General features: G+C 39.1%; 1 protein-coding gene across 1 annotated transcript; it reads right to left on the reverse strand.

Moving 5' to 3' along the window:
* Window positions 1-13,292: 13,292 nt before the first annotated feature.
* On the reverse strand, window positions 13,293-19,430 carry LOC133005097 (dual specificity tyrosine-phosphorylation-regulated kinase 4-like). Its single transcript, XM_061074681.1, has 12 exons — window positions 19,368-19,430; window positions 18,563-18,851; window positions 18,286-18,449; window positions 17,939-18,075; window positions 16,044-16,184; window positions 15,773-15,908; window positions 15,320-15,404; window positions 15,007-15,179; window positions 14,839-14,899; window positions 14,653-14,755; window positions 13,880-13,980; window positions 13,293-13,375 (listed from the first exon to the last, which is right to left on the reverse strand). Exons 1-12 carry the CDS (start codon window positions 19,428-19,430, stop codon window positions 13,293-13,295), a joined length of 1,536 nt encoding a protein of 511 aa, XP_060930664.1.
* Between the last annotated feature and the right edge of the window lie 850 nt (window positions 19,431-20,280).

Raw genomic sequence — 20,280 nt, forward strand, 5'->3', positions numbered from 1 at the left:
TCTGGAGTAATTTTCAATGGGTGTGGCAAAATTGCTCAACGGCGCCCCCCGAGCCCCCCGGAACATGTTCACATTGACCGATCTTCAAAAAAATCGATACACAGGTGTATCATGACCAGACAAACAAAAAAGTCTCGAGGTGCATTTGAAAAACGCAACAGGAAGCCCTCCCTTTTGCATTTAGGGGCCATTTTGGCCATATTCCACATTTTTACTTTGAGGTACTTGTACCAGGGCTTTCGTCAGATCAACTTCAAATTGAGTGTTATTACAACAAGACGGAGATACAAACTAACTCAAAGATCGATTTTCCGTCACACGGTGTGATCGTGGCGTAGAGTCAAAGTTTGATTACCCGCCATCAAAACACGATGTTCTGTATCTCGGACATACATGGACCATGATTCCTTGATGATGCTGAGCTGTCAACAAACAACTCCGCTCCTACAGTGACTGTGGTCATAGATCGAAGGAATCTTTGATGTCTTGCAAAGGTGACGTCTTTCTCTCTCTCTTTCTCTCTCTCTCAGAATTGGGACATTTCCTCAAACCTTGTAAACATTGAGGTACGGCGAAGGTTCATCCTTCGCCAAAGGAGACCATGTTGTCATAACTCCACTGTGCATTGTCCTATTACCACCAAACTTCTGTCTCATGATCAGAGTCCAAGCCTGAACAGCTCTATGTGTCAATATTTCCTCAGGGTCATAGCGCCACCTACTGATCAGTGTGAATACAAAATTGCTCACGCTACATCAGAGCCCCTACTTGAACAGATTTATTAGTCTGTATGTAATAATACTGATGGCGCCACGTACTGGCAACAGGAAATAAGCTTTGTTTTACAACTATCATTCAATTTACATAAAGTTTTCACAGTGTGATGGACAATTGATAGTGCTGTAATGAGCAACTAGCAGGCAAGAATCAACACCACGTGACGGATGCAGGAAGGGAAGCGTTTATCCTTGCCGCAGTGCGCAAAACGCTTCAAAATGCATGTGCTCGGGCCCGTTCAGTGCTGCTTTTCAGTCCTAGAAATTGTCGTTTATTTTTGGTTTTACTGTCGGAGTTGATTAATATAATTATTGAGTATTTCGACTTCACTGTCTTAGTACTTTTACTTGTAATGGAATATTACTTTACTGTCTCTGTACTTTTACCTCAGTGAATGATCCGAATTCTTCTTCCACCATTGGTTAAGCTTATTTTGTTGCTTATACTTTAATACTTGTTTAACAAGTACTCGTAACAGAGAATTTCTACTGTGCAGTATTAGTACTTTCGTTTCCTCTTCGTTCTCCAGTCCAACAGGGGTCACTGCAGGCTCGGAGCTCGAAGTCTCTGTTCCCTGTCGCTGGCTCTCTTTGTCCTCTCAGAGCCAGTGTTGCCAACTTGGCGACTTTGTCGCTAAATCTGGCGCCTTTCCAAAGCCTCATGGCGACTTTTTTTGTCAAAAGCTACTAGCGACAAATCTAGCGACTTTTTCTGGTGTTATTGGAGACTTTCTGGTGTTTTTGAGACTGACATGAAAGCACGTATTGTTCTGCAGTTACTGTCCTCAACGAGCAGCGGGTGCCGCCGTTAGCCCCTCCGCCGTCCCAGAGCACTCACAGGCGGTCACTCTCCCAGTAGCCTTGCAGGCAGAGCAGAGAGAGAGAGAGGTGAGCCAAGCTCCGCGTCCTCCGGACTAAAAATGTTGCCGGTCCCAAGCCCAGATAATGGAGGAGGGTTGGACGTAGAGCCAGCAATTCCACCCCACTACAGCCTTTTGATTAAATTTGATATTCTAACATTTAACAATATAGGACAAAATTGATTTTGTATGTGGGTCTAGACACAGCATTAAAGTCATGAAGTTATTTTGAGATGTGATGGCCTATTTCAATGGAAAGATAACAAATAAAAAACTAGAATTCACAGAAGAATACGGCAGCGTATTGCATTCACTTGAAAAAAAAAAGTTCTGTATTTTATTTTATTTTTTATTTTATTGAGAACCTATAATTATCTCATAAAAAAAGAATTAAGTTTTTCAAGTGAATGCAATTCGCTTCTGTAGCAGAAAGCTCATTTGTAGTTCTAAACATATTTAGGATATGTTTAGCAGACTTCCTGCTGCAGGTGGAGAAAGGAGGAAGAAAGGCTCGAGGGATTTGAGGAAACCATGGCAGAGTATGAGGAGCGAGTGGAGCTGTTCGAGCGGGAGATCTGCCGCCAGAGGAGGCTGCTCGATGCCGTGATGCAGCCCGAAGTCCGGCTGCACAGAGCAGGTCAGTCCCTAGAGCAGGGGTCACCAACCTTTTTGAGACTGAGAGCTACTTCGAAGGAACTGAGTAGTACGAAGGGCTACTTGTTTGATACAAACATCCTGAATAACAAAGTTGCACAGATCACCTTTTAATATTAATAATAATATATGTGAAGAGACTGTCTGATCACGTCAATGTTAATTATTCCTCACAATAATTATTAACAATGATTTCCACAACAATGATGGTAGGAAACAGATATATTAAAACATGCAACATTTATTTCTGTTAATCTGTTTCAACTTTGCTTAAATTCAACTTAATTAAGGTGCTTTAGGTGACATTTATCACTACATTCCTCCATCAGTCTGTACTTTTCAAAAATTGAGAAAAAATTAATTAAATTTATAATCACTTTGTTACAGCAATGATCAACCAAAAATAACACATGCATGTGACGGGGTGTAATGTTTCTAAGTGTCTTCTTAATTTGTCGGGTCTCATACTGTCAGCTGCCAGAGTTTTCAGACCTAAAATACACACTGGTCTCTCCTCATGTCCTCCTTCATTCACTGTGAACCCAAGAGCAAGACAGGCTTTATCGTACTTTCTTTTCAACTCGGTTTTTGAACACTGTGTCTTGTTTGTCACTGAACGTGAGTTCACTGTTCGCGAAAAATATGCGTGACATGCACAACACTGTAAAGGGGGCCCCTGCAGAGCCCCGGGTGGCCCACCCCTTGCTACAGTGAAAGAGCGATTTGTTTACTGTTCCACCGTTAAAGAGATGCGGACGTCAAAACATAAGTTCCGCCTCACATTCCCCCTCCCGGTCGCGCCCACCACCTGTTATGCCTCTGAGCCCCACCAGTGGGGCAGTTTAGAACATGCCTTGCGGGCGGCTCGCCGGGTCCCTGCGGGCGCCCAGGTGCCCTGTGATGGCTACCCATGTCCTAGAGGAACCGCTCACAGGCTAACGTTAGCTAGCATCAGCTCGAGAAGCGGAGTTAATACGTCACTTCCTGTCTCTGTCTGCTGCACCCGGCTTCTCCACCTCTCACCTAAATAATGAGGAGGATTTGATGCTGTTGTGAACGAGTCTGTTGAGAAAACCTGCTGCTGTGTTGCTCATGTCTGAAACAGAAAGTCTGGGCACATTTCTCTGAGTTTTACCCACAGGTCTTGTCTGAAAGCAGCTTAATCAAATAACTAACTTCCCCTCGCCCTGTTCTCCTCTGTTAGTGACCTAATTGGTTTATTTGGCCTCAAAATGTTTTGTTTGTTTTTTTTTTACCAGAAACCCTTTGTTTTATGCTGCTTCCTTTACAAGCTATGTCGTAACACCAACTGTAAACGACGCAACAGCTCTTCTTCCTGAATGTGATCCTTAAAAAATCACAACAGTCGACTTTGAACGACACAACGCAAGTTTTTCAAAACACTTCACAAACTCTGAAATGATAAATGTGTGTATTTGTGTTTCAGTGTGTCCTGCAGACATCCAGCAACTGATGGTGAAAAAAGAAGAGGATCCCCCTGAGCAGCAGCAGTGGAGCCCCCTTGTGAAACCAGGAGGACCCAGAGCCCCCCCACATTAAAGAGGGACAGGAGGAACCGTGGACCAATCAGGATGGACAGCAGCTTCAAGGACTGGAGGAGGCTGATATCAATTTCACATTGAATCCTGTCGCTGTGAAGAGTGAAGAAGAGGAAGAGAAACTTAAATCGTCAAAGCTTCATCCGAGTGAGACGAAGGAGAACAGAGCGGACTGTGGAGGACCAGAACCAGCCAGGAACTCAGGTCCTGATGGACATTTGAAACCAGGTCCTGAGGACAAGACTGAGGAGTCTTCTGAGACTGAAGACTCTTCTGAGACTGAAGTCAGTGAGGATGATTGGATGGAGACCAGGGAACCTCAGACTGGTTTAAATACAAGGAATAACAAACAAGTAACTAAATTGATTTGAATTGAATTAATTAAACTAAGTGATATGGGATATAAGACAGAAAAAAAATAATTTAGTTGCTCTGAGTGTGGTAAAAGATTTAGCAGAAGGGGCGATCTAAATATACATATGAGGATTCATACAGGAGAGAAACCGTTTAGTTGCTCTGAGTGTCGTAAAAGATTTAGCAGAAGGGGCAATCTAAATATACATATGAGGATTCATACAGGAGAAAAGCCGTTTAGTTGCTCTGAGTGTCGTAAAAGATATTGCAGATGGGGCAATCAAAATAGACATATGAGGAATCATACAGGAGAGAAACCTTTTTTTTGATCTGAGTGTGGTAAAAGATTAAAGATTCAGTCCTATTGTACGAGACATGTAAGGATTCATAAAGGAGAGAAGTGATTCAGGTGCAACCTTTGCAACAAAAGATTTAGTAGGATTTATCAGCAGATATTCATATTATACATATTCATAGTTGACTGTTTTAAGTAGACTAACAGTTTTTATGTCCCTCATTGAATAACACGAAAGATTTGTGTTTATATATCTTGTTTTTACTGATTTCTACATAATTTATCTATTTTTCAAAATGTCCTTCATGTCATTTTAAGGTTTAAGTGTGTTCCTTGCACAGTATGGATGTGTTTTTTTAACTAGTTCATGTGAATAAATATGTTTGTTTTAAAACAATGTTTTCTTGGTTCGTGAAATTCAATGACAGAGTGTGTTTTCTTTTATGTATTGAATGTCTTTCCAAGAATAAAAGTCTAATAAAAAGATAATGGCGTCGTCGGCCTCCTCCTTTGTTTCTGTACGAACGGAGGCTGCACTGGCTACAGTTGAATTGTCTCATCGAGAGAGAGACAAATTAATCAGCTTCTCACAGTCAGACACGTTTGTTTACGTTTGACGTGAAGTCGGAACTGGGCAATTTCAGGTCAGAATATCTGACATGAGTCGTCTGGAACGCAGCATTACACTCACACGCACGGACAGTGAAGCAGCGATGACGGAGGAGCCCTCGTTGACAGCAGGATTGTTAAATTCAGAGACACCTATGATGTCCCCAATCTATAAAATTTAAGATGATTGTTTTTATATGCGTGTTTTTAATGGGATGGTTTGGTTCCATCGGTCAATCTGTGATACTGAACTCAGTAGATCAAAAATCTATATAAAACAACATAGATCATAGGGCAGTTAGCAGGCAAGGATCAACATCACGTGACGGACGCAGGAAGTGAAGCGTTGTCCTGGCCGCAGGGCGTAAAACTCATGCCACTCTTCAAAATGCATGTGCTCGGGCCCCTTCAGTGCTGCTTTGCAGTCCTACAAATTGTAATTTTAATGTTTAATTGGTTTTGTTTTCATTTCAATTTGAAGTTGATCTGATGTAAGCCTTGGTACAAGTACCTCAAAGTAAAAATGTGGAATATGGCCAAAATGGGCACTAAATTCAAAATGGTGGGCTTCCTGTTGTGTTTTTCATAATGCCCCTTGAGACTTTTTTGTTTTTCTGATTTTCCATTTTATGCCATTATAGTTGAAAATTAGTCTCTGGTTCATTTTATTTCCTAAAGATGTAATAAGAGCTTAAGATTAGTTTTAATGATATTTTTCCAAACAAAAAAGGCATAGTTGGTTTCTCATAGAATACATAGTTCAGGAGTTTTGTATCTTCATATGTGCCCTCCTTCATATGTATCCTCTATGCATCGACAAATTCTGGTCTGAAGACAAACACTTTGGGCACAGCAACAACGGATTCAGTTTGTGAACCTCTGGAAGGATTCTACTGTACAGAACCCACAGAGAACCACTGTGCAGCTGCACAGAAACACAAACAATGTCAACCAGGGCAGTACATCAAACACAGAGGTGCGTGTTCTAATGCTGACTTAAAGTTTCCAAAACTGTAAAAAGCTATGAAGAACACAGAGCAGGTTATTTGAGCCATCCAGTCAATGAATTGTCAAACGGATTTCAAATGTTTCAACTCAAGGTTTTGGCATGGTGTCAAATGTCCCCAGTGAACTGGCGGATGTGCAAACTCTGAATGTGTCTTTAGTCATGTGTAGTGTTGTCCAACAGAGGCAAAGATGTAATGATACCTCTATCTAGAAAACTCCTAAATTGTTTTGGTCTGAGAGTGGTGGACATGTCTTATCATGGGTTAGATTCACAGATGTCTGTGTCCATTTAGGAAAGGTTCATCAAAACAGCCATAAAGACTTTGGTTGGTGACAGTGGACACAAGAAGTTGAACGGATAAATCTTCCATCTATCAAGATGATTTGTTTGAGTTGGAGAAAACAAATCAAAATACCATCTTCCTTTGCAACTGTGATAATAATAGTAATAATAATAATAACCTTCTTTTAAAGAGAGAGAGAGCACTGAGCGGCAGCCTGACAGTTTACATGAATGTGACAATTTTGAAAAACAGCTTAATATCTATAGTATTGTAAGGTCCTCGCTTCAGATATGACAGGGAACTTCTCTCCTTATTTGTAACTTTATTAAAGTCAAACGAAGATGTCACACTTCTTGTTCGTAACTCCGACACTCCTAACATCAACATTCGTCTTCGTCACTCCCCTTCCTCATTCAACCTTCACCCGCCAACTAACCAGCTAATGAGAGCCTGCCATCCCACACAACCCAACCCATTGGACTAGAACTGTCACGTGCCCCACCCCGACATGTTCACTGACCCTCAGGACATTTCAGTTCTTTTTAAACACATTTTAACTTAGCTGAACATAAGTCATATCAAGAACCACATAGCAGTCAACCAGAACATAAACTTAACTACCAGTCTGTTACAGTATTGTTTCAAATTTGTATTATTCATATGTTTAGTTTTACTACATTTTGCTGCTATCCCTGTGCTGCTGTGTCGACTGTGGATTTCCTCCATGGAGGATTATTAATTAATAAATCTTATTTGAGCATGCACTTCTCAAAGCAAAGTAACAAATGAAAGACCTAAAAAATAATAATAAAACAATAATGAATATAGTCATAAAAGACAGTTCAGTGATCCAGGTGTGATGAGATAAAAGAAAGTAAAATATTTTTTGTATCTTTGAAATGTAACATAGAATTCTGTCAATGTTCCTTAGTTTATAGAATCATGTTTCTGAGTTTAGTGGCATGCTGCTCTACAGTTCATCACACCTCACTTAAAAAGGAGAGAATTTGAACAAAGAAATGTTTGCTGTTCAAAAACATCAATGATCAAATATTTGTTTACCTTTGGAAATCAGACAGGTCTGATGTCAAATACCACTTTGCTAACTAATGCTAATATGATGTGTACACTACTAACTGTGTATAGTTTGTGTTTGTACAGGAACCCCCCTCACAGACTCTCAATGCTCTGACTGCAGTGACGGAACATTTTCTGATGGGACGCTTACGTCTTGTCGACCACACACAGAGTAAGTAAAGAGTCACACCAGACATGGACGTGCCTGGTTTCTTACACTTGCAGTGAATCTGTGGTGCCTCTACATGGTCCTGTGAAAATGTCCCCTGTCGTTCCAGATGTGAATCACAAAACCTTAAGCTGATACAACCAGGAACTGCTTCAACTGACGCTGAATGTGGAAATTTAGAAAATGCACCAGTTGCATTCATCGTTTCACTGTTTTTTTTGGGTGTTTTGGTGGTTGGTTCATTAGTCGCCTTGTTTTTGTGGAGAAGACATCTTGCAGGTACGATGTGTGGGTGGTGGAAGAAAATGATAAGACCTCCATCTAGTCATGATGTCGTTGATTAAGAGCTTTTTCATTTGTTTTGTTTCTGTTACAGGAAAAATATAAGTGTATGTTCTGACTGTGTATATGTTCTGTGCTTGATGACAATAGTTGGTTGATGAAGGTAATTTGATATTTTATTTAACATTTCAGGAAAAGGAAATCCCATCTGATTAATCTGTGACGATGATGGATGGACTGCAGCAATGTTCTACATTTAAATATTCATTAGTTGAGGACTCTCGCCGGTGTTTGTCTTTTATGCAGCAGGAGATTCTCTGCTAGGACTCGTTCAAATCACCAAAAATCTCTGGAGCGTTCAGGTGAGGGGGGGTGCAACAGTCAGAGGCAGGATGTAATATATCAATTCTGCTGCGGAGAGATCGAATGATTTTGTTTACACCACATCGACACCAGGGTCGGCTCTTATCACTAAAATCTCTCTTGGCATCGTCTTCACTGTCTTAACCCTAACCCTTCGTGTAAGGCACCGCTTTTTTATGCAGAGATATTTGTTGTCTTTTTTTTTTCTTTTTTTAATTTTAAATTTTTTGCAACTGCAACATGTTTGAAGCGTCATCAACGTACCCACTCACTAGCAGTGATTCCTGCTGTATTGACACTTTAGTTCAGGTTTTAGAGATAAACTCCAGAGAAAGTCCTGAGGCTCTCACTCTGGATTTTGCATTCTCACATACTGGAGAATATCAGGAGATTATCTGGAGTTTAGTGCATGTCTAAAAGTGGCCTAAGATTGAGCTGACTTCTGTCTGTGAAGTCTGTTCACATGTACAAGAGGTTTCCATTTTAATTGCACATATTTCTCTCCTCAGCAAAAGAGATAAACCTGCAGAGAACCAGTAGACTGTTTGTTCACTGCAGAGTGAATGTGCTCTAGAATCCAGGTATAATCCCACAGGGTTCTAGCACATTGTCTTTGTAGGGTACAGAAATAAAAACACTGGTTTGTTCCAAAAGGGCACACACCTCATTGCTCACAGATGTCACTGCACCCAAACAACAGTCGTCTGGGAATATGAAACTTGGAGCGTCTCCCTGCCCCTCCCCCTTGTTTTTGAGGGTTATTTTGCCCCTTGAAATGTAGTTACAAGGGTTAGTGGTTAAAATCTTCCCCTTCAAATTGTGACTGCGTTTCAAAAACTGGACACTTCATTAATAGTGGTTAATGTAAACTAATCCGACAAAAAGTTTTGCCGGGATGTCATGGTAATAACATTGTTGAGATCTTAAATAAACCAATGCTATCGTTTGGAGTTACTAAACTGACACACCTATAATATCATCAGAACATCTTTGCTAATGCAGGTGAATCAATGACATTTGCCATTCATCCAATTGAGATTGAAAAGCTTGGATGCTATGCATTATTTCACGTATAAATCAAAAGCACACAGCTTCAGGCTGCTAGCAGTGGTCTGTATGCAACCATGCCAGGATGCATTGTTATTAGAAGGTTGTTTCAGTGTTTATGAAGCTGTACATACTGTATCTTCAGGCTCAGTTAAGTGGAAGCAATCTTTGGACTATTATTATGAAAATACATAAGGAATAGCTACTGTTGTATTTTTATCTTTACAAATGTGTGTCCGAGTAATGATTTTGTGTTTCATCTGTAAAAAGTTATGTGTTTAAAACATAGATGTTTCTTTTTAAACAGTACGGTGTAAAACTGGGGACATTCAGTGCAAATGGATAAAAACAGTATGCATGCATACAATAGAAGATCTGATGTACATAGTTCACATTCTGCTTCCTGTTTATACTGGCCCAGTGTTCGTAACTGGCCACATGATAAATGTTTTAAGGGGCTCTTTCAATCTCAAAATGTTTCTGTACCATTTTGCTGCAGTTTCTGGGATGAAATATTTAAATTTTTGTTCACCTGACACCTTCAGATATAGGTGAGTTAACTGTAGTTCAAAAAACATTTTTTTAATATATCAAAAAAATGTATATATATTGTGAGATCTTCTTTGTCCTTGGATCATTACAGCATTGGAGAAAAGCTTTTAACAACTAAGACATTTGAAATAACAAAAACAAAATCAGAAAAACTAAACATTTTCAAAACCACTGGTGCAGTTTAAAGTTTAAGTTTAAAACCTGTTGAATAAATGTAATGGAGATAAAATACAATCATTTTATATATCAGAGTAGATGAAGCAACAAAGTGGAAATACAAAAAGTACAAGTTCTTACATGATGTCAAATAAAAAATAAATATTTGTGACATTGAGTAGTGTAAACTGTCCAGTTTGCAGAGGAGGAGTTATCATGTTGATCTTGACGTGCATATGCTCTTCTCTTTAGGTCTAAGCAAGGCTAACTCTAGCCAGGTTTTGATGAGTCATGTGTTGGCCATGTGCATGCAGCCCAGAATAATTCATTGAAGAAAAGAAGATAAATTGTCCCTAAAAGACACAAAAACCTATGAGGTGTGTTTTTCTCCAGCAGAGCAACAGATAATCATTAAGCCTGATGAAGAATTCAAACTCTTATTCATCAAGAAAGGAAACATGTCACACTCAACAAGGCGAAGGAGACGTCATGGCAGAAAATATCTGACTTTCTTACAACAGATGAGAATTATACAACCACATGTGAAAAATAAAACTTATGAGGGGGGAGTGAACCAACAGACAGAGAAGAGAGAAGGATCATTCTTAGCACTGCTCTAACAAAGTGAGCAAAATGTCAGTAGAATTACAAGCTGCTGAATTTTATTACAAACTAATGTTTTTCACAGGTGATGTTAATCTTTCTCCACAGCCCACATTGTCTTCATTGTATATTTTAATAAATGAACAGTCAGATCCACAAGACTTAAAATATTTAGCTGTACAATATCAGATGTAGGGAAGTGACATCACTACAATCATTTACTGTTAATTAGCCTGACAAGTTGAAGTATGTGTGACTTACCTGATAACCCTCAGTGTTGCTGAGGATTGATGTAAGGACTGTATATGATGAAGTTATTATTTTAGCCGGTTCTGATTCCAGCTACGCTCCAGGTGTGTCTGCTAAAACACGGCTCGGGGGACTTCTCTCTCTTAATGTTCTTTAATTGGACAACATCACAGTACAACATATGCCTCTGAAGGGCAGGAACGGATATGGGTGGTAATGCGTGTGGTTCTACAAGAAGAAAGTATACAAATTGTAACAATGATAACAGGGATAAACAGTGCAACTATACACTCAAAAGAACATTAAGGCTGAACATACACACTATATGAACAATAAATTTCCTTATCTACCCGTATATACATAATAGCGAGGAACCCACCGATAGAAGTAGACAACAGTAGAAAAGGCACCCAGATATATGACGCAGATAATGCGCTGCACTCCTAATTACTACTGCGCCACACACCGCTCACTCTGAGCACGCTCCTTAGCTGAATGTGTGCTCCGCTTTCTGTGCTCTGCGCGCACAAGAGAGCAGATCGTCAGGCAGGTCTTGGAAAGGATGAGTATAACTTATTCATTAGGCAATTTATTATTATTGCTTACATTTTGTAGACTGGAATGGTCTATATTTAAGATGGGGGATTGAAATCAACTAACAATTTCTCAACTTTCAATTGTTATTTCTCTTAACTCAACTCCTAGTTGGTGTAACTTTAAATTATACTGTGGCACATGTCGACTGCAACCAGAGACAGACCATTTTGCTTTTCAGCATTTTATTTCTTTCTTAATGTAAGGAAACATTAAGACCAAACCAAACATAAATCAGAGCACTTTCTGCTGGAACCTTGGCTTTGCAGCTCTCTCTCTTAGTGTCTGACAGCTCATTCACCTGCGCTGATTGATCCTCTGGTCCGGGTGAAGGTGCTCTCCCAGCTACCTCCACAAACCCCAATCATCAAATTCAGGCCAGGGAGCCATCCAGCCTGACCTACTCCCCCTCTTCCCCCTCAGCCTCAGTACGCGACAAGGGACCTGGAGCAGGGGCCGCAGTGGCTGCAGGGACAATGTTGCCTTCAATTCTTACTTCTGTTAACTTAATTCAGAGTTGATGGAACTTATAATGTTCTTAATTGTAATAACTTTCAATTTGTACTTCTGTTAAATCAACTTAAAGCTGATGTAACTTATTATTTGACACCTTAAAAATGTTACCTGTCAACACCTGTCAACATAGACCTCACTAAAGGACCAATACATTTGCATCACATGTTTAATAATAACATGCATCACATCTTGAACACCAAAATACAATTGTGAGCACAAGGTGGATTTAAATGGAAAAGTCAGTACTGAATTCCAGATTCAACACTGTTTCTACACCAAGATAAAACATATCAGTTAACAAAAGTGGCAGCGTATGGGCTTGAATATAATTTTAACAGAAAAGTGATCTGTAACTGTCGATCGAACAAAACTGTTAGACAATAAAATAGCAAGGCTACTTAGGTCCAGAATGATCAGTCTCAAAATGACCAGCAAATGTCTAATTAGAACAAAAATATATACTAAGGTCAGATAATCTTAACATAACATGGTACATTAAAGAGCAGAAAAACAGAAGTTTGACTGATTGGCAGGAAGAGAGAAAACAGAGAAACAGAGACATGATGATTTTATCCAAAGCGACTTACAATAAGTGCATTCAAACCCAGGGTACAAACCCAGAACTGCAAGAATCAAGGTTAAGGTTGAATTCAAATTCAAGTTCAGCATAAATAAAACCTTGTGGGTCTATCTTTAATAACAGTACGTTTTCTATATATAGTTTCTACAAATAAACACTCACAAGACAAGTCCTGAACAGCTTCAAATTACTGTCTTAGAGGCACAATGGAAGGCACTTTGACGCTGCAGTTTGGCTTTGGGCCATAACTTCGGATGTCTGAAATATATAGTTGGATGAATCATTACATGCTATCATGTTGAAGTCCTTTGGCAGGTTGCCACGCCGCTGCCTTTTTGGCAAGTTTTTTTTTCTGCTTCAGGCGGACGTGCTTGGAGGTCGGAAGAGCTTGGGTGAAGAAAATGTCTCCCTAGCTGGGTAAGCAGGAAAGGTACACCTCTCCTCCAGGAGAAGATGAGAAAGGGAGAGGGAGGGAGGAGATTTGATCAGAAGTGGGAGAGAGCAGAGGAGGAACTGGGGTTTCATTGGTCTGGTGACCTCATGGGTCCTGAGGCACCAGTTGGGTTGAGGGGAGAAATAGGGACAGAAGATTCAAGATTCCACATTAAAGATCCAAGATCCAAGAGTTTATTGTCATATGCACAACAATTACATACAGCAGAGGTGGGAGAAAGAAAGAAGCAAACTGAAAACCTCTGGTTTGTTCTACAATCTTTTGGGCTGAGACGAAGGCATTTTTTTCCTTTTCAACAGTGCAGAAGTTTTGTTGGTGGAGGCCACTGAGGCATCTGTGTAGAGAGTAGACAGGAAGAAGGTAAATAAACACAATAGTTATTTTCTGCAATGACACACTGCTCTGGAGACAGGGGCACAGTGCTAATTCTAATGTCCACATGCTCATCACTGATGTGAATGTCAATTGTTCTGATATTTGGTAATATACCAAAGTACTGGATTAAGTTTAATTCTGGCCGTGATCAGGCCATGATCAAAGTTTGGACTCAACCATTGGAGAAAATAAATCTGTGTCCCATAATTAGTGCCTATATATTTTGTTGATGATGCTTCATTATTTAACTGAAACTTTAATCTGCTTGTGATGACAGTTTAAAATGCAGATATCAGTACAGCCATAATAATAAATCATTGTTGGGACTATGAATCTCAGGTCTAGATTTAATGGCACTAAAACATATAGATCTTTGCCAGTGCTGTGGCTCATTGGCTCCATATAATTACTGCTGATGTCATGTTTAAGTGCTTAAGTAGGAATGAAAAGACTAAAGACTTACTTGCTATAGTTTTTCCAGCCCTCGTTGCACATTTCAACTTATCATGAATCCATGGATGCTGCGAGGCCTGCTTTGGTGTCATGCGCTTTTTTGGATCATATCTAAATAAGGAGAAACATGCATGTAATGAAGAGATCCTTAATTTTGCAAAATGAACCAATACATTTAATTCTACACACGCACCTATATATACACATTTATATATATTATACTTAAAGCAACACTGTGCAACTGTTTAACCCTAAAATAGCAACTTCAAAATTAGTTTAATTGACTTTGAACAGAGAGAATGGTGACACTTTGATTCTAACTTTGGTGATCAGATACATTCACCTGTGAGAAGTGTGATAGTCACAGCTTTAATTGTCAGAATCAGGCCAAAGAAATGCTGACATGAAGATCAGTTAAAACGACTTTGAATTAATTAAAAAACAGCATTTATCTCAGAAATATTAACTGAGCAAACATTTAATATATCAACAATTCTAAACAGGGTTAGGTATATTGGCAGCTCTTTTGGTTCAGGAAGCCAGGCATCATGGGTCACAGTTTTGTTTCACCTCAGTGAGGGTGACTACACAATCAGAGCTCTGGTCAAGAGATTGTTAAGCTTAATTTTTTCTCCACATGAAAACCACTCAATTCCTCAAACATGGAGCCCAACATAATTTATAACCATGTGTGGCTGCAGATGATGCTAGTGCTCATAGTGTGGCTTGTAAGACCTTTTTAAAGTGTCATTCGCATGAGTGTTTCTGAGAGCGTGTACTTACTCAAGGCAGCGCTCGATGAAATTGATGAAATGAACATCAATAGAGTTCAGCTTTGTTTCCAGAGTGGTTCTGTATTGTCTGATGTATGGGATGCCATTCGAATCTGCATAACCAAGACAAATTAGTGGGTGCTAAAAATGTTAATTGTAAAAGGAGAAGGTCAAAGTCTGAAATGCTTTTGCTCACCAAAGAAGAATTTTCTTTTGGGGGCTGCCCTCAGCAGCTCAGGAGGAGGGACACCCAGCACCTGCAGGAATTTACATTCAAACATTTGTAACAGTTGTATCATTATTAAAAAAATATGACAACAATTTGATTATAATGAAGACAGCATTATTTAATGATGCGTATTACCTCCATTATCCTGTTGAAGACATATGGAAGGTCACATCCATGAAAGAGACGGAAACCACAGTGAAGCTCAGCGATGGTGCAGCCCAGGCTCCACATGTCGGTTGCTGGTCCACACTTTTTGCCAAGAAGCAGCTCCGGTGACATGTATTCTTTAGTGAACAGACGAGGTCTATCTGTTTAAGCAGGAAAGAGATCAATACAGACTGAGTGAGTGTTCATATGTTCTGAATTTTCTTTGCTTGAACATTTGCAAGCAATGACTTTTAGTCTCTTTTAGTCATGTCACTTTGTAACAATAAAATCTTTCACCCACCGTCCTCTGTCACAAAGTAGCTCCCTCCAAAGTCAGTGACTGCTATGTGCATCTCATCATCCTTTTTGTAGATCAGCATATTTTCCTGAAAAATAACATGCAGGTGCTACTGATTCATTATTTTATAATCATGGACAGTCACTTTGTGTGCCTTTGTGTGCAAAGCGAAAATCATTCGTAAATAACTGATTTAATTAATTAAATAACTGATACATTTAAAATACATACACAGCTTTGCTTTCCCTCAGTGGTCAAAATATTCCACATTGCTTTCTTTCTTTCATTTTCCCACAAACCCCTGCCATTAATAGTTTGAAACCTGCCTTTAATCATATAAATTCTACGTGTAGTGGCACAAGGTTAGGCCAGTAAATATACAAAAACCAATGTTGCTATGGTCAAGCAAACATAATCAAGAATAAAAAATAAAATCTTCTGAGCTGTGATGCCTACTGGTTTAATGTCACCGTGGACGATCTTCGTCTCTCTAAGCAGCTGTAGACATTTCAGGATTTCCATGGTGTATTTTTTCTGCTCTTCCTCTGTGACTTTAACCTTGTTGGTGTGGCATAAGGCATGAAGGTCCTTCCTGAAAATGAATGTGAGAGGTTAGCTTTAATCTCAACCACATATTCTGATATGCAGGATTCTGCCTAATAATATCTGAAGTATTTCCCTGCTCAGAGAACAATGAAAGCAAACAGAATGTGTATTCTGAACTTACAGAAAGAGATCAAAAATGATGCACAGGTGACTGCGGAAGTAGAATTTCTCCTTCATATGGACAATGTTGGCTGAGTTATCCTTGTCAATCTCTCGCAGGGCTTCTAGAATCTTCACTTCAGGCAATACCGTCTGATAAATGCTGAAAAACATTCAGACCACTGTATGTAATATGTGTAATTACATGTAAAGACAGGCATTTTAAGTATTATAAACACCAGATACTTTTAAGAGTTTTAGACCTATACGACTGATACTATGAGTTTGTCTCATACTTGTCTAGGAATGAGTAGCCACACATGCACACTTGAGTGCTGCAATATATATTTGTACTTTTTCTGCACAGTGTCACACTTTTTCAATAATCAACAGATACAGGTGATAACGTACAATGAAATAAAACAACTAGACACCAAATGGCAGGGGAGAGATGATTACAACACAGCCTCATGACATAACCTAAATTCTGCTGGTAGTCAATACCTCAATGGCTAAAGGGGCTAATTCAAGAACTGAGTCTAATCAGGTAAACCAGGTCAGACACTGCTACAGAGAGGAGGATACAAGGCCACAGACCACAAGTGATGTGGGCAAAGTCAAGCAACAGTGATGAGGGGACAACAATCAATAAGGACCTGAATTTTATATATTTGTGAAGGACACAAATATATAAAAGATTGCATGGCAAAACAGCTGAGGGCAAAGAACTTCAAAATGTTACACCAAAAAAAGGGGAAGAGGACATCTTTCTATGAGAATTCCACCACTCAAGAAAGCAAGGGAGTGCTGGTCATTGTCAGGGATAGTTTCAAGTCCTATGAGCTCATCCAACACATTCTGATTGTGATTAGGGTTGCAAAGGGGCGGAAAGTTTCCGGTAAATTTCCAGAAACTTTCCGGAAACTTTCCACGGGAATTTTGGGAATTTTGAAAAAAAAAAAACTATGCAAATTAAACGCTGAGCAATAAAAACATCATCCAAAACACTATTTTAAAGATGTATGGAATGCAGCACACACTGCACGTTGAATTTCAAGTCTCCACTGTGCATTCTTCCATCACATGCACAGATAATTCCCAGCATTCTGCACTCTAAAGCAGGGCTATTGAGGCCTGCTGTAGTGTGCAGGACTAGTCAGGTAAGTTTTGATGATATTACTCGGGAAAATATATTAGCATGCTTATTGAGGATTGTTCATCTGTTCATCTAGCCTATTTCCATTAATTTATCCATCAATTGTAAAATATTTTTACAGACTATTCCAATTGTTTGGCTAACTATTTATATCTCTGGCATTGCATTAGTGTTTTTTTACAAACTTTTTTCTCATCTTATTCTACAGAACAATGCCACGTGCACTCTCATGTGTGGAGACATTTCACCCCATCCAATGTAGAAGGAAAGGCTGTGTTCATTTGCAAATACTGTGCAAAGACCTATGTTAAGAATGACACAAAGATACAGAAGCATATAGTCAAGTGCCCAAAGTTACCTCAGGGCTCAAATCAGCCTTTCACACAACAAAATGTTTATATTTATGTCTGTATATGACAAAGTAAATACAGTTAGTATAAATTACCCACAACATTTCCAGTTTATTCCCGTTAATTCCCGTATATTCCCGTTAATTCCCATGGAAAGTTTCCAACTTTGAATATTCCCGGAATTTTGCAGCACTAATTGTGATCAAAAAATCTTAATTCAAAGTCCATCAACCACCTTATACTGGGATGTCAACCACACGAGAATACAAGATGCACTTGAAAGCTTAGAAAAAACTTGTAAATGTTTTTCAGTGTGAACCACTGGATGTTAATGCCACAAGATTTAAATTAACGTCTCCTTCTTATAACTGATGATTTGTATCATTCTGCCTTAGTTTGTGAATCTCTTACATGTCCTTGTTTCTAATGACCTTGATGGCAACAAGCTGATTCGTCTTGTGGTCCATGCATTTGAGGATCTGTCCAGAGTAGCCTTGCCCAAGCACCTCCAGGATCTGATAGCAGTAGGCCAAGTGATCGTTAATAATCTGTGGATTAAAAGGTTATAGCTTTATAGAAAGTTCATGTTTATGATGTAAGGAAAAAATAAACCAATAATGAAATAATGTTAAACAATTATATTTATTCTAAAACAATAACAATTATACCTGGAAATTAAAGCTGCACTGAATTGGCATTTTTATATAATCATTTCATTAATTTGTTTGTTTCTGTACAGTAAAGACTTGAGCACTTACTGCACTGTAGATTCCTTCCTTAGTATCATAGCCAGAGTTGGAAGGCCGGATTTGGGAGGCATCAATCTTTTTGGCCTGCTTTCCAATGTACCACACCTGTTTGTAGTCCTTGATTTCTTTCTGCTCGAATTTTGTCAAGTATTCATTAAAATTTTCCAGAACATCTGCACATGGGGAAAACACATCTCTTGTTTTATCATGTTCTTACAAGGGAATCAGAAAAGACTAAACTCAGTATTTAAAGACATAAAAACAAACAATCGAAAAAAACTCTTACATTCAGGAGACATGGCTGGTTTTATGGCAGAGGATGTCTCGCTGACTGACTGTGTTGTCTGCAGGCAAGTGACAATGGGTTCCATAACAGTAGGTGAATGGGAGCTGGGCCTCAGTGGGCTCTTCTCCTTGCCCCCGGGCAGGGCAGATTGCTGTTTGTGGCTTAAATCCGTTTGGGGTTTCTGAGAGCCCTTGGCAATTGATAGTAGGACTGTGGGTTTAAAGTGCCGGACCTTGGCATTAGTCTTAGGGTTCAGTACTGACCTCTTGGCTTTTGTGGAGGAAATTTTCTATGAACAAAAACAGAGGGAATGTGTAGAACTGTAATTGTAACAATAACTCAGTCCACAATAGTGGATGAAGAGTAAAAAACATACAGTAATATAGAAATACCAATAGTTTCCTGATAAAAATGTGGTTGAATGCTGTCCTGCTAAATCAAGTTGAAAATAGATGGTAAGAAGTAAAACCGTTATGTGTCAAATTTAGGAAACTATGTTATGTTGGACGATTAACAGCTTTGCTTTCACCCAGTGGTCAAAATGTATCACAATGTTTTTACCACCATGCCTTGACAATGAGATGTAGAACATATGTGCCACAGTAATGTGTCTCATTTTCCCACAAACACAAACCAACACCATCAGAATAATAATGACACTATAGTCATTTAGAAATTCTAAATATAATGGCACATGGTTATCAGTCAATTTTAATTATTATTGTACTGCTCAAAGAAACTTTATCTGGAATTATTTTAAGTGTGGTTAAAATAACTGCAAAATCTTCTGAGGGGTTACGCCTACCGGGTTAAGGTCACTATGGACAATCTTCTCCTTAAGCAGCTGTAGACATTCCAACATGTCCATGGTGTATTTTTTCTGCTCGACTGTGAATTCACTCTCGTTGGTTTGGTTTGATCCATGTTGTTCCGTACTGAAAATGAATGTGAGGTTAGCTCCAATCTCAAAAACCCGTTATGCTATCCAAGATTCTGCCTAATAATAGTTGAAGTATTTCCCTGTTCAGAGAGCAATGAAAGCAAACAGAATGTGTATTCTGAACTTACAGAAAGAGATCAAAAATGATGCACAGGTGACTGCGGAAGTAGAATTTCTCCTTCATATGGACGGTGTTGGCTGAGTTATCCTTGTCAAACTGCTGCAAGGCTTTCAAAATGTCCTTTTCAGGCATTGCCAAGTCATGAACACTGAAAAGCCATCAGACCACAGTATGTCATATGTGTAAGTACATGAAAAAACTGCCACTTTAAGCATTATAAACACAAGCAACATTGAAGAGTTTTAAACCTATAAGAGCTTAGAACAAACTTGTTAACATGTTTCAGTGAGAAACAATATTTTAAATAACAACTCATTCTTATGACTGATGATGTTTATCATTCTGCCTCAGTTTGTGAATATCTTACATGTCCTTGTTTTTAATGACCTTGATGGCCACAAGGTGCATGGGCTTGTGGTCCATGCATTTGAGGATCTGTCCAAAGAAGCCTTGCCCAAGCACCTCCAGGATCTGGTAGCGGTAGGCCAAGTGGTCATTGATGAGCTGTGGATTAAAGAGTTAAATCTTTATCGAAAGTTCATACATATTATATCTAGGAAATAATAAACCAATATCCACTTTCGTATCTACTTCTTTTAGAAGGGATGAGATTGGATTTTTTCAAATAATTGTAAAACCTTCATTATAATTCTAAAG

The sequence above is a fragment of the Limanda limanda genome, chromosome 7 (genome assembly GCF_963576545.1).
Source record: "Limanda limanda chromosome 7, fLimLim1.1, whole genome shotgun sequence".
NCBI classification, from domain to species: domain Eukaryota; kingdom Metazoa; phylum Chordata; class Actinopteri; order Pleuronectiformes; family Pleuronectidae; genus Limanda; species Limanda limanda.

Excerpts from the sequence above, each read along its gene's own strand:
- LOC133005097 (XM_061074681.1), bottom strand. The coding sequence starts at position 19,430 with ATGGACATGTTGGAATGTCTACAGCTGCTTAAGGAGAAGATTGTCCAT. Across the intron at positions 18,450-18,562 it reads ACCAGCCATGTCTCCTGAAT|ATGTTCTGGAAAATTTTAAT; the intron begins GTAAGAGTTTTT and ends CCCCATGTGCAG. Across the intron at positions 14,756-14,838 it reads CAAAAGAAAATTCTTCTTTG|ATTCGAATGGCATCCCATAC; the intron begins GTGAGCAAAAGC and ends TTGGTTATGCAG.